General features: G+C 42.6%; 1 protein-coding gene across 1 annotated transcript; it reads right to left on the bottom strand.

Annotated features, from left to right (window-relative positions):
• Positions 1-1,041: 1,041 nt before the first annotated feature.
• Positions 1,042-11,849, bottom strand: Lrit3 (leucine rich repeat, Ig-like and transmembrane domains 3). The gene is made up of 5 exons (XM_041657500.1): positions 11,135-11,849; positions 10,398-10,528; positions 8,648-9,120; positions 5,671-5,976; positions 1,042-3,616 (listed from the first exon to the last, which is right to left on the bottom strand). Exons 1-5 carry the CDS (start codon positions 11,216-11,218, stop codon positions 2,475-2,477), a joined length of 2,136 nt encoding a protein of 711 aa, XP_041513434.1. The 5' UTR covers positions 11,219-11,849; the 3' UTR covers positions 1,042-2,474.
• Between the last annotated feature and the right edge of the window lie 1,833 nt (positions 11,850-13,682).

Here is a 13,682-nt window from a genome sequence, read left to right as displayed (position 1 = left end):
ACCAGTCACTCTCTCAGTCCTCCCTTGGGAATGGAGGTCATCGTTCATTGAAGTCCCTAATCCCATCTTCTCACCGGTTTTCAGGTATCAGCATTGGCTGCTTGCCCAGGGCCAGCTTCTCTCCTTGGACCAAACATCAAAGATCAGTCAGTTTGGTTAGCATTTCTTTCTGGAAGTGCTGTATAAGATGGATAGGGACCACATGCTGGGGGCATGGCCACACTCCTTCAAAGAGATGACACAGACTAGGAAATCCCAGCCCAGAGACCGTTCTCGGAGTTTGATGGATGCTTCCCTTCCTCACGTCTATGTTCAGCCATACCTCTTTCCAGGTGTTTCTTTCGTAAACAGAATAGAATTTCTCTTAAAGGCTAGCTCTTTACCACGGGTCACGACTATGGCTGTGCTGTGGTAGTCCTGTCTCCTGGGATATCCCCAGGCCAGGTGGCAACACACTGCTGAGTTGCAGTGTCTGTCCTCCAGAATGCTCGGCTGCATACTGTGGCCTTTATTAATCCCCATAGCCACACTACAGCCACTCCTATAATGTGTATAATACTTGGGAAAGGTTATTTTTAAAAACCAAATAGTATTTATGAAGTCTTTATCCCATGTGTTCATTGGACCTACTCCAATGAATCCACTGACACTTCTCTTTCCAAATGTCAAAACACCCTTCTAGGACATTTCAGCCCATTTATGTGGGTCATTATTGCGCTGGCTAGTTTTATGTCAACTTGACACGAGCTAGAGTCATCAGAGAGGAAAGAGACTCAATTCAAAAAAAACGTTCCTCTAAGGTTGAGCTGCAGACAAACCTGTAGGGCATTTTACTAATTAGTGATTATTGTGGGCGGACCTATCTACCACCCCTGGGCTGGTGGTCCTGGGTTCTCTACGAATGCAGACTGAGCAAGCCATGGGAAGTAAGCCAGTACACAGCACTCCTCCATGGCCTCTGCATCTGATCCTGCCTCCAGGTTCCTGCCCTGTTTGAGTTCCTGTCCTGACTTCCTTTGATGATGAACTGTGATGTGGAAGCCTAAGCCAAATAAACCCTTTTCTCCCCAAGTTGCTTTGCTAGTGGTATTCTATTACAGCAATGGAAACCCTGACTAAGACAATTGCATTTATTATTACTTGCATTGTTGAACCAACCCTGCATCTCTGGAAAAAAAGCCAACTCAGTCGCTGCAGGTAGTCTTTTTGATGTATGCCTGTGCTAGGATTGCAAGTATTTTACTGAGTATGTTTTGATCCATGTTCACAAGGGCTATTTGGCCTCTTCTCTTTCTTTCTACCTCGCCTGATTATTTGCTAGCTTTCTTGCTTCCCTGCGTTCTTTCTTTGGTTGCCATGTTTTTATCTGGTTAGGTATGAGCATGAAACTGGCTGTATAGGAAGAGTTTGAGAGTGCTCCTCCTGTTTGTGTATTTTGTGTTTGTTTCTTAATTTCTTTTTGACCCATTCATCATGCAGTAATGTTTAATCTCTGGTCCCAGTGAACTCGATGCCCACTTCTGTCTTCTGAGGGCACTGGGCACACATTGAGGTCCCCAGGTGTGCATACACGGAAAACACCAACCCCATGAAAAAGAAAAAATAAATAAAGGAGCAAACCACTATACCTGAAAAACAAAAACAACAACAGCAAAGAAATCTCAGAGGCCTTCCTTCTACCCAGAGAATAAAAATAAAGGGAGGCAGAAGACAGCTGAGCTTGCAGTTCGTTGGTGGCTGGGCATCTTCTGTCTCTTAAAAGGGAAGTTTTAAAGGATGAAGGAAGACAATGAGATGGGAGGGGTGGAAAGAAATTAAGAAGATCATTCTTAAATTAACACATCATGAGGCCCATACAGACAGTCTATCAACTGTGTTAAAAATATAACCGCTAGGTACTGTGTTAAAATACAGCCACTAGTGCTATAGAAATGCTGTGTTTGTTATTATCCTCATGTTGTACTTAATTTAACTGATACCTCACTTTAAAGGATTAGGGAAGAAACTGTATGTGGACACAAGATTCATTAGGGTTTCACGCTCGCATGCCAGGCAGCTGCGGCAAACGCTCCTAGCAAACTCTTCAGAGCACTTTGAACATTCAGGGTTGCCAGCCTTCACTGGCAATGCTAACATCTCTTGACTGCTAACATGTGTTCTTTCAAATGAAAAGGTTAGCTATTGTATTTTTTATAAACTTATTTTAGGAACTAAATTGCCCTAAAATTACTATAAGCTTATTAAATACTACTAAGAAATTATTTACTTGGACATCATTCGTGTAATAAAAAATAAAGGTCATTTGTTGTTATAGCTGAGATGTTTCTCAACTAAATTAAAAAAATGCATCAAAAAATGGCGTTTGTGATTCTCACAGATGATAGGAAAGTCTGTCCAAAAGTCATCCAACAGAGGGTCTGTGACAGCATTAGATCCCTCGGTTCTTGGCTCACAGTCATTGCACCTGCACAACCTCAGCAATAGTATTCTGGTCTATAATCGTCACACTTAGAGTTCAGCTGAGAGTCCGCACTTGCCCGAGAGCACAGCAGCAACTTCTCTGTGTCATCTCTGTGCCTCCGTGTCCACAGCTCTCCTATACTTTGTGACCTGGGCGACAGAGTCTCAAACTGGATATATGTCTCTTTCGCCAAATCATCTTCCCAGAAAGGGTCTGATGAACATTGTAGTTTACACACTTTATATAATAAAAAACAAATTAGGGGCACAGCTATAACACAGGCAGTGCTGGTCACCACGATGAGGAATGACCACTGGGAGTCACGTTCTTCCACTCCGTTGGTAGAAAACACGATACACTGGTCCTTCCGAGGAGCCACTCCTTTGGGACAGACACATGCCACATACTGACTGCCGGGTTCTAGGCCATCTATGGTTGCCTGGTTCTCCCCATAGTCTGCATCCGCTAGCAGCAGGTCCTTCTCTCCGTACTTAGAATACAGCACAGTCACAGCAGTCCCCCGTGTGGTGACGTTCCACGTCAAAGTCGCGCTCACTCCAGTCTCGTTGGCCACCCTGAGGTCGGCTACAGAGACATTTGTTTCCGTGGGCATCGCCTGATCCAACAGTGCCAACTCCTCTTTCTTACTCGCGCTGACGGGCGGAAACTTACTTCCGTTCTTTTCTAGCTTTGCATAGCTTTTCCCGCCGGGGTGGAGCGGGAGTGGCTGGTGGCTCGTCCTGACGGTGCTTTCCGAGCTGCTGGTTTTTACACTCGTGGGTGCAGAAGCAGCAGAGAAGACAGGAGGCAAAGAGAAGGAAGAAGGAGGTGGTGGAGACGTAGACAGAGCAGTTGAGGGAGTGGAATAGGAAGAAGTGGAAGAGAGGCCGGGTGGCAACCGTGACTTAGGTAGAGGTGGCACGCTTCCTGCTCCCTGCTGAGGATCCTCATCAGGGCGCTCTCCGGGGTTTCTTTCTGAAGTGTCTGGTAATAGGGTGGTAGTAACGGTGCCAACAACGGTCACAGAGACCACAGCTTCCGACGTCCCAGCTAGGTTCTTGGCTTTACATCTGTAATCCCCAGCATCCTTGTAGGAGATGCCCGTCAGGCTCATGATGGACCATCTGGCTCCTTCTCCTGGAGACTCCTGGATTACTAGGAGAGAACACACGAGAGCCCTGTGACAGGTAGGAGCACTCATACCAGCTAGGATTGACAGAGATTCTGTGTGCGTCCCTCTCACACAGCAGGGGGAAAGGGCACTTTGTACGGCGATGAGGAAAATGGTTCACATGAAGTCTGGGACCTGCCCAGAGCTGCCGGGTCTGTCTGTTTGGGAAATGACCCCCTAAAAGTGTTTAGGGATGGAAATCAGAAGATCCAGGTCTCCCCAGCAGCACGCAGTTGTACGCAAGGAAACTGATATGTACAGACTCAAGTCTCTGTGTTTGGGGAAAAATTCGGATTAGAAAAACTAATCTCAAAATCTCCTTCCAATTCTGATTGTGAATCTATAAAATGTTTATCATAAGACTTAGGGTTACGCAGGAAGACAACAACAACAAAAAGGCTTTACTTAATGGTTTCTCAAGATTTTTTTCTCATTGTAATTTAATGCATCTATGCAAATACCCAGTAGGCACCAAAGGTCATGTTTTGGCATAAGGGAGCTATGACTTTTATTCTAAACTATCTGTCCCCTTTTTTGTTTGTTTGTTTGTTTGTTTGTTTGCTTGCTTGCTTGCTTGCTTGAGACAGGGTTTCTCTGTGTAGCCCTGGCTGTCCTGGAACTCGTTCTGTAGACCAGGCTGGCCTCACACTCTGAGATCTGCCTGCCCTTGCCTGCTGAGGGCTGGGATTAAAGGCGTGGGCCACCACTGCCCGGATGTCATCCACTCCATAATAAACTCAGATAAACTAGAGAATTATAAGCTCACTTGTTTGCAGAGTAATATATAGAAATATACAGAAAATTGCAATATTTTTTAGCTAAACACTAGAATGTTATCTGAAATGAAGACAGAAGCTTCCTGGAGGACAATATTACGTAAAGCAGGGTACCAATAGCCCAGATGTGAACTCAGTAGCCATATGTCAGCAGCCTACAGGACTATTAGACCTTCACTTTTTATTCCATCAAGCTTTATGTTTTTCAATCTCAATTGTCATTTTATTTTGAAGAGTCCCAAGACTAATCTTATCTTTGCTTATGTGAGTCGAACCCTGGATTGATCACCACAGGGTTTAAAAAGCCTATATAATTAATATTTCCAAAAATTATATTTCTGCCCCATAGTAAGCACTCTGTGTAATTGAGTGTTTAAATAGAGTTGTTCAAAATTTGTATAAAAGTCTTTTTAAAAATGTTTCCAAGGTTTTTCACTTTAAAGTGAGTGTATCCAAGGTAACTGAACAGGACAAAAGCCTTGGTGGCCTTCGTTTATTTACCTGGACTGGATGTGCAAAAAGAGCTCTATGGTCTAATTCTTTTCTAAGTAGTTATATAAAGTGAGAAAATATTGATCAATAAAATGTACTCTTGAAATCCCCTGTGTCCAGGGAGCTAGGACTATAGCACAGAAAGCCCTAGGTTTGATTCCAAGTACCAAAACCAAATTTCATTTGAATTTGCAGGCTGAAGGTATAGTTTGCTGGTAGAGCACTTGTCTGGCCCTGGAGTCGGTTTCCATCCCTGAAAACAAAACCAGCACTACGAAGCTTGGTGTTATAAGAATCAACCAGCCATTTAAAATTTGTACAAAAGAACCGGATGTGGAGGTATGTGCCTTTAATCCCAGCATTCCAAGGTAGAGGCAAGCAGATCTCTGAGTTTGAGGCCAGCCTGATCTACAGAACTAGTAGCCAGAGTCACATGAAGAAGAAACCCTGTCTAAAAAAAAAAAAAAAAAAAAAAAAAAAAAAAAAAAACAGAGATGGCTCAGCAGTAAAGCGCACTGACTGCTTTTCCAGAGGATCTGGGTTCAATTCCAGGCACCCACATGGCAGCTTACAAATGTCTGTAACTCCAAGTTATGACACCTTCACATAGACATATATGCAGGCAAAACACTAATGCAAATAAAATAAATAATTTTTAAAAAAGATGTAAAAAAGAAAAATAATAATAAAATAAAATTTTCACAAAAAAAAACCCATGAAATGAAATCCACATTTTTGTAAACTTGTTCACACCGGAATACTAATCGTACCTGTATAATTAACTGGTGAGCTGTTGGATCTGGTCCACGTCAGCTGTGGGGTGGGGTAGCCAGTGGCATCACACCTCAGCAGGACATTACTACCCACAGCTGATGTGATCTTGGTAGCTGAGGTCATCACTGACGGCTTCAGACACTGTTCCAGCTCTGCCCTCTGAAACAAGATTCCTTCGAGGCGCTCGGGTTCACTGCAGACCATCAGAGGGTCAAGAAGTACAACAGTGTGGTCAGCAACTTTCGACAACTCAATCACTTTGGAGATGTGACAGTCGCAGAACCAAGGGTTGTCCTGTAAACCTAAAACACAAACACAGAGTGGAAAGGAACAGTAAAGGTCGCCCTGATTGATTAAATTGGCAGCGCAGCTTGTCTTGTGGCAGAAGGTTGGCACACTATCTCCCTAACAGATGAAGCTCTGGGAAGGACAAAGTACAGTCACCTGCAGGTCAGCTGAGGTTGCTGGCTTCTAGTCCCTCTGTGCCCCAGCTTCTTCACCTCTAAAATGAAAATAATAATAATAATAATAATACCAACTTCCTCATAGGATCATTGGGATTAAATGAGAGGGTAAAGGTTAGTATTTGGAGTAAAGGTCGGGAAATAGTAACTACAAGTATTAACAACTTCTAGTGTTCTGTTCTCTTCTTAAGGAAATATCCAGGAAGAATACTGAAGCTGTTGTTGTGGGAACAGAGGAGCTTCTTGTTAGTAAAGGTGGTCACAGCTGAAGAACCATTCAGTATAAAAGACCCAAAGTCACTGGGCCCATTCTCAGCCTTTCCAAAATTACCAAAAACAAGAAAGGCTTTCAGAACAACCTGCAATGAGACTTGGAAAGTCTAGGAGAGACCCAGAGTAGAGACCCTTGGGCAAATGTCTCTAAAGATGCTTTCCTGCAAGCGGTGGCCTTGTCACAAACTTGAGAAGAAGGTTGGCTTTAGGGACCTGTAGTTACAGCTTTTGCGATAACATGGGACCTGAGATGAGAAGGGAACAGAGAACTGTGATTTCAGGAGGCCTAGGAGTGCTGGACACTGAATTGACTGTTTGCAGGGCAATGATTCCACTGTGACTTATGGGTCCTGTAACAGCAGGCCATGAGGGCTCATTCTTCTGCCAGGACTGGTTACTTTTTAATCTCCTACTGGAGGAGTTTGTTTTTCTCCTGTGGGTGCATAACCTTGAGTTCTTCCCTCTTACATTAAATCCTGTGACTCTGTGACTGCTCTGATAATTAATGCCAATTTGCACTCTTTTCTTTTAATATTTTAATTTTCTTTTAATATTTTAGTATTGAAGGATCACCCAGTTGTGTTGTAAGCAGACTTCTTTGTTTCTTTCTCATATTGAATAACTGAGTATGTCTAGGAAACCTAACACCTAGGCTGAAATCCTAATTCTAGAAAGCTCCACAACATTATGCAAAATGCAATAATTTCTCCCAGAATGTATATATAATGTAGCTCTTCAGCCGCAGATTTACTTAGGAAAAAATACACTTAATTAGAAGAAAGAAGATTTCGGAAAAATTAAATATTATAATCTGGTAAACAAGAAAGCCTCTAAAATGATCTTTCTGAATCAGCCTGTACAAAAAAACCATTACAAAAGAGACCAAAAACCTTTAATATAAGACCTTAAACTAAGAAGCTACCAGAGGAAACATGTCAAGATATAAGCATAATAGACAACAATGAGGACCCTAAGAGAGACATACATGGATCTAATCTACATGGGAAGTAGAAAAAGACAATATCTCCTGAGTAAATTGGGAGCATGGGGACCATGGGAGAGGGTAGGAGGGGAAGGGAGAGGAAGGGAAGGGAGCAGAAAAAATATATAGCTCAATAAAAACAATTTAAAAAAAGAAAAAAAAGATATAAGCATAAATAATAAATTTCTGAATAAGACTTCAATACCTTAAGAAATAATAGCAAGAACTAACAGATATTGTATCAAACTAAAAGGTTCTGCACAGCACAGGAAGCAATTAGCAGCAAAGAGACAACCAACTGACAGAATGGGAGAAAATTCTATCCAGCCACTCATCCAACATGGGAGCCGTAACCAGGATTCATGCAGAACTCAAAGAATTAAATAGGAGGAAAGAGTTTTCAATCCATCAAAAACATGAAGCCTTTTCGTTCCAGTTTTGAAACATCTAAGGTCAAAGTACAGTTTTTAAGATGTGAATAGGAACAGTTTTACAAGGACTGACCGCGGTCACACATCCACCTTGTGTTTTTTTCATAGGGACAAAGGTACAAAAAGTCCCAGGGTTAAACTATTACTTACATTCTTTGAAGGAACTACACCAACCACAATCACAGCCTTTGCATTAATTAATTTATTTCATGACTATTCTCGGATGGGGCCACTTCATGCCTTCTGAAAGAGAAATTCAATGTGTTTCATGCATCAGAACAGCTGGGTTACATAGGCTCTTTGATTGTGTGTGTGTGCGTGTATGTGTGTGTGTGTGCGTGTGTGTGTGCATGTAGGTGTGTGCATGCACACGTGAGGAAAGACAGAAACAGATTCTTGTACAAAGCTTATTCTGCAAGCCCTGCTCTTCACAGCCAAGCTGAGGCCTCGTTTAGCTTGTGGAGACTGCTGGGCAGCCATGTAATGGGAAAGGAGAGTCTTCAACAAATGATGGTGGCTAGGACAGCCCGACCTCCAGAAAATAACAAACCACTACTCCTGCTTTGTGCCATATACAGAGACTGTTTTGAGGTGGATAGTAGTCATAAGCGTATAAGATAACAGACATAATGTGAAAAATAAATTGCAAGATTCTGCCTATAAAGAAAGCAGAGTCCCTCCGTGATCTTGGGGTGGGTGGACACCTACTTGGATTTGTCAAGCAACACACACACACAAACACACACATACACACACACATATCCCTAAAACCATGCATATCAAGATATCTACACATAAGATGCCCAGAAGTTTGTGAGCTCACCAAGAATAATTCTTCTCGGTGGAAGTTCCAGGCTTCTAGAAGGTGTCACAGCTAAATGGGACCAGCTCTCCAGGAAATCTGGTGGCAGTGTGGCTATTCTGTTGCTTGACAAATCCAAGTAGGTAAGGTTCTTCAGATATCTGACCACCTCATTTGGCACACGGGTTATTCTGTTATTGTGCAGGTCCAGTGTCCTCAGGTGGGGCATGTCCAACAGAGACGCCCAAGGGAAAGCAGTCAGGGAATTGCCATCCAAACGCAGCTCATGCAGTTGCTTTAGGTTATAGAAGCTGCCAGGTTCTATGCTGGCCACTGAGTTGTAAGTAAGCCAGAGGTACTGCAGCTCCACCAGGTAGTAGAAGGCCTCTGTGGGGATCCTTTGGACCACAGTCTTCTCTATTCGAAGCTTCACGGTGTCCACGGGGAAGTTTGTAGGGACTTCATTCATGTCCAGGTCATTACACAACACTGACCTGGTGTCACAAGAGCAAGGTCAGAAGATCGACTCTCCAAGACTCATCTTAAAATAAAGCCTTATTTGAAACATGTATCTATTTTTAATTCCCTACTAGTGTTTTACAAAACATTTGGTTAGTCTGGAAAATCTATTTATTAATAATGCCACATTGTCATCATCATCATCTCCTTCCTCACCTTTATCATAATATGGCAACCATTAAATTGAACCATAAAATGGCCATTCTCACAGTAAAGTTGATCAAATCTGAGCAATTTCATGGTGTTCAATGGGTATTTATGGAGGACTTTTCACGCTAGGACTCTGAAATACAGATTATACCCGTCTCTTTATTAATCATCCTGCCTGTCCAAAGAGGCAGATACTGGATGACATGCCAGGCAAGAGCTGAACCATTGAGCTGTACCTCAGCTCTAATCATTATTCAATTAAAGTTGTGATTTTCTTCTGTTAAAATTTGTTTCAAGAACTCATTGTTTATTTCAATTGTCAAAGTCCCAAGAATTAATTGTTTATTTCAATTGTCAAAGTCCCAAGAATTCATTTATTTTTTTAGCAAATATTCTAAAATAAAAAAAAAAAACACCCCGAGTCTACTGTGCCTAACTAACAAGAGTCCGTTTTGTATTTGCCTGCACGTTAAGGGATTCCTGTGCATCCTAAAGGAATTATAATTCTTACTAGGTTAAAGCAATGTAGAGGCTTAATAACTTCTCTGAGGGCCTATAAAGTCTGAACAGGTGCTATTTTCTAAACATAATTTACTTTTGTAAATTCTGTTTTAAAAAAAAAACTAATTATTAACCTCACTGACTTCACTCTTGGTCTTTCTGCTACCAAGGTGTTAGTGGACAATGTCTCCAGATGAAATGCGAAACTCTGAAAGCAGATTACATGGATAAGCTTGCAGCTCCGACCCAGCCTCACTCTCTTGTTCTTTCTGTAACAATCCTGCCCCCTCCCACCCTACACTGAACGCTGATCTCCAGAGAGGAGCGTTTTGTACATGTGAGTGTAATAAATTTTTGCAAGACAGAAAGTTCTTTTGGAATTTCAGAGAATCTTTTGAGGCATCTGAGAGGTGAACTGTTGCTCACAATAAAAATTATAGGACAGTGGGCCACCAGCTAAGAAAAACTGAACCAAGACTCATGGAATTTAAACTTCCCCTGATTTTTAATAAACAATTTGCTTTCATAAAGTCAGGATGATTTGCTTGTGTCCTCTTCACCAGGACAGTCAGAATACTTAGCAGCAAAGAGAGGGGCATACCTTGATCCCGAGCCGTCGTTCCTGCCGTGATGATCACAGGTGCACTGCGCTGGACAGGTGCAGCTCACGCCTCCCAGAAAACACAGCACAAGGCACAGACAGGCAAGGAGCCACATAGCTCCAAAGTGGCCCTCGGAACAGAAGGTAAGAGGCGAGTCAAGAGCATGTGGAAGCTGGTGTGCCAGGATGCCAGCCGACATTTAGCATCAGCAGCTTAGCCAGATTAGCCGAGATCTGCAGCTATTTAACCTTCAAGTGTCTTGCAGGGGATCAATCCACCCAGCCTTTGAATATGGGCTCGACCAGGTAACACGCTTGCCACAGCAGTGAAGATCTCACTCATCAGGAAAATTTCAATAGCTGCCCATGTCTAGATTTGCAAGGAACCCTTATCGGGCCCCTTTCCTGTAGAGGGAACTGTCACCATAGCTTAAGAGCATGTCCAATGTTAAATAGAGCTCAGTGTCAGGCTGGAGAGATGACTCAGTGGTTAAGAGCACTGACTGCTCTTCCAGAGGTACTGAGTTCAATTACCAGCAACCACATGGTGGCTCACAGCCATCTATAATGAGACCTGGTGCCCCCTTCTGGCATGTGGGCACACATGGAAAGAATGCTGTACACATAATAAATAAATAAATAGATAAATAAATAGGTAAATAAATAAATATAAAAAACAAGAGCTCAGTGTCTTGGCCTAAGCTACAATTTTTGGTAGTTTATTTGTACATCCTCACCTGCAAGTGTGACTTTACTTCACATAGAGTTACCAGCGTTGCCCGGCGCTGCTCATCTCCCAAATCCAAGTAAGCTCGACCCATGTCATTGCCGTTGTGTGAAGACTCTTGAATCCTCGCCTGATGTGTCAGTGACAGTATGTCCTGAGTCTCTCCAAGGTCATCTCTGTATCCACATGATTTCCCCAAGCATGTTCATTTCTAGTGAAGGTACTTATTTCTATTTAAAACCATATTTCACTCCATGTTTGGAGCACCAAAATCCTAGAGATGAGCTGAGGGCAGCGGATTCAGCTCAGTTGGAAGAGTGTTTTCCTGGTATGAACAAACCACTGGGTCCAGTCTCCAGCACCACATAAAACTGGGTATGGAGGTATGTACATAGTCTCAGCAGTTGAGAGGTGAAGGCAGGCAACCAGATATTCAAAGTAGTCCTCAGTACATAACAAACTGGATGTCAGCCTTATAATGGACACCCCCTAAAGAAGAGTCTCAGAAGGTCAGTTGGCATGTCTTTAACAATGTTTAGCAACAAAATCGTCTTTGAGACATTGTCTCACTATGTAGACCAGGCTGGCTTTGAACTCATAGAGCTCTATCTGCCTCTGCTGGGATTAAAAGTCTGCACTACCTCACTCAGCTACAGGGAATAAACTTTTAATCTAACCTAAAATCTACCTCCACACACAAAATAAGTGAAATTCATGATGATAATAAAAATATTTCATCTTCATAGTATGTGACTCTCATGTTTAGACATGAGAAGAATGAGTTCTATAAAAATAAGAATATTATGTAATGTTATCAAGCACTCATAGAATTCATATATAGACAATACAGTCTGAAAAACATTGCTCCTTCTAAAAAATAATCACATTGCAGCTGTTCAGAGACTATACAATTCACTTGTTCAGCAAATATTTAATGAGTGCTTGCCAACCTCCGAACCAAGTTCTAAAGGGACAAAGATAAGCAACACCTGGTCCCTAAGCAATACCTAAGGAAGCCAAATGATGGAGACACAGGCCAACGAGGAGGCGAAGGAACATCGTGTTCAGACTGTGTAATCAGGCCAAGCTTTCCTGTTGGGTGGCCCCTGAGCTCCCAAGCAAGTAGAGAGAAGCGGGAAAAGGTGTGCTCTGTTTGTCTGTCTGTGTGTGTTTGTGTATGTGTGAAACTTCAAGAGAACCTCAGGGAAGCACAAGCATTTTCTGTTGCTCAGAGCTAAGCATCTGAGGCTGAGGGAGCAGAGGAAAGGCCTTAGATACCCAGTTAAAGAGCCACACTCAGCCTCCAGACAACAAAAACATAAAGGTTAAGCTGTGAGTGGCTCGTCAGGTCAACAGATGACATGGATTTCCTGGTGGCTGTGTGGAAAGGTATAGAGCAGTGATTCTCAGTCTTCCTAATGCTGCGATCCTTTAACACAGCTCCTAATGCTGTGGTAACCCCGAACATAAGAGTTATTTTTGCTACTTCCTGTCATTTTGCTACTGTTATGAATTATAATGTAAATATCTTGTATGTAGGATATCTGATATGGGAAAGGGTTGTTGGACACCCCCACCACCAAGGGGTCACAGTTCACAGGTTGAGAGCCCCTGGTTTAGAACAGGCAGGAGGGAAGCTGGAGGCTTTTAAGTAGGCACCACTAGCTATGGTCCAAGTGAACAGCCGTGCGTCACAACCTCCCTGTTCTGGTAAAAGTGTGGAGAATATGGTTTTGAGAAATAGAGGCGGAAGAATCACTTGATTGGGTGTGGGGATGAAAAAGACTGGATTTAAAAACGATCCCAAGGTTTCCCAGTGCTCGAGACACAGTGATGGGTGGTAACTCTGAGTTAGTGAGCACAAGAGGAAGAAAATAAGCTGGTGGCAGAACTCTGCTCACTAAGTGACCAAAATGGTCTTTATATTATCAGGTTTATGGAGGTTTTGACCTAGAGAAGCAGGACGTGGCCAACTAAGTATAGAAAAGCTGTTTAGTGACAAAGTATCAAGCTAGTTAGCCCAACGGCTTACAGGGAACCAGATTCAATGATTATAGTCAGTCTCATTGTATAAATTAGTTGATTGATACAGTGTTAAAATATTTTAAAATATTAGTGCACAGCTTACATTCATTATATTGAAGTGAAGTTATCCTTTGTTGGTAGACATGAACTCAAAGCTCTGCAAACTAGAACTCACAGTCAGTTCTCTAGATAATGTGTCCAATACTGCTGGCCAGCTAACTGCTCTGTGACTATTGTCTCTCCCATCTAACTGCTCTCATGACCCTTGCTGTCATTTTGTCTCTGTAAGCAGCTTAACTGCAGGGGCTGAACAAGCCAGCAGCTCCTGGCACAAAGCTCTCAGGAGTACAACACATTTTAATGTTGTCACAGGAGAATTACAAAAAGATGAGATGTCTCTCTGGGACCAGGCTGAGGAAGGAAGTCTCTCTGGGGCCATGTTCAGGAGAACTTTGACCTTTCAGCTAAGAGATCCTGATGTGAGATTCCCCTCTATGCTATGAATACGTTTTATTACCATGGATTAATAAAGA

Source organism: Microtus oregoni, unplaced genomic scaffold (assembly GCF_018167655.1).
Source record: "Microtus oregoni isolate MIOR12 unplaced genomic scaffold, Mior012 000000F_ref0000247, whole genome shotgun sequence".
NCBI classification, from domain to species: domain Eukaryota; kingdom Metazoa; phylum Chordata; class Mammalia; order Rodentia; family Cricetidae; genus Microtus; species Microtus oregoni.
The sequence above is the reverse complement of the archived record's forward strand: the minus strand, read 5'-3'. Positions and strand labels throughout refer to the sequence as shown.

Excerpts from the sequence above, each read along its gene's own strand:
- Lrit3 (XM_041657500.1), bottom strand. The coding sequence starts at position 11,218 with ATGGGTCGAGCTTACTTGGATTTGGGAGATGAGCAGCGCCGGGCAACG. Across the intron at positions 9,121-10,397 it reads AACGACGGCTCGGGATCAAG|GTCAGTGTTGTGTAATGACC; the intron begins GTATGCCCCTCT and ends TTGTGACACCAG. Across the intron at positions 3,617-5,670 it reads CTCACCAGTTAATTATACAG|TAATCCAGGAGTCTCCAGGA; the intron begins GTACGATTAGTA and ends GTTCTCTCCTAG.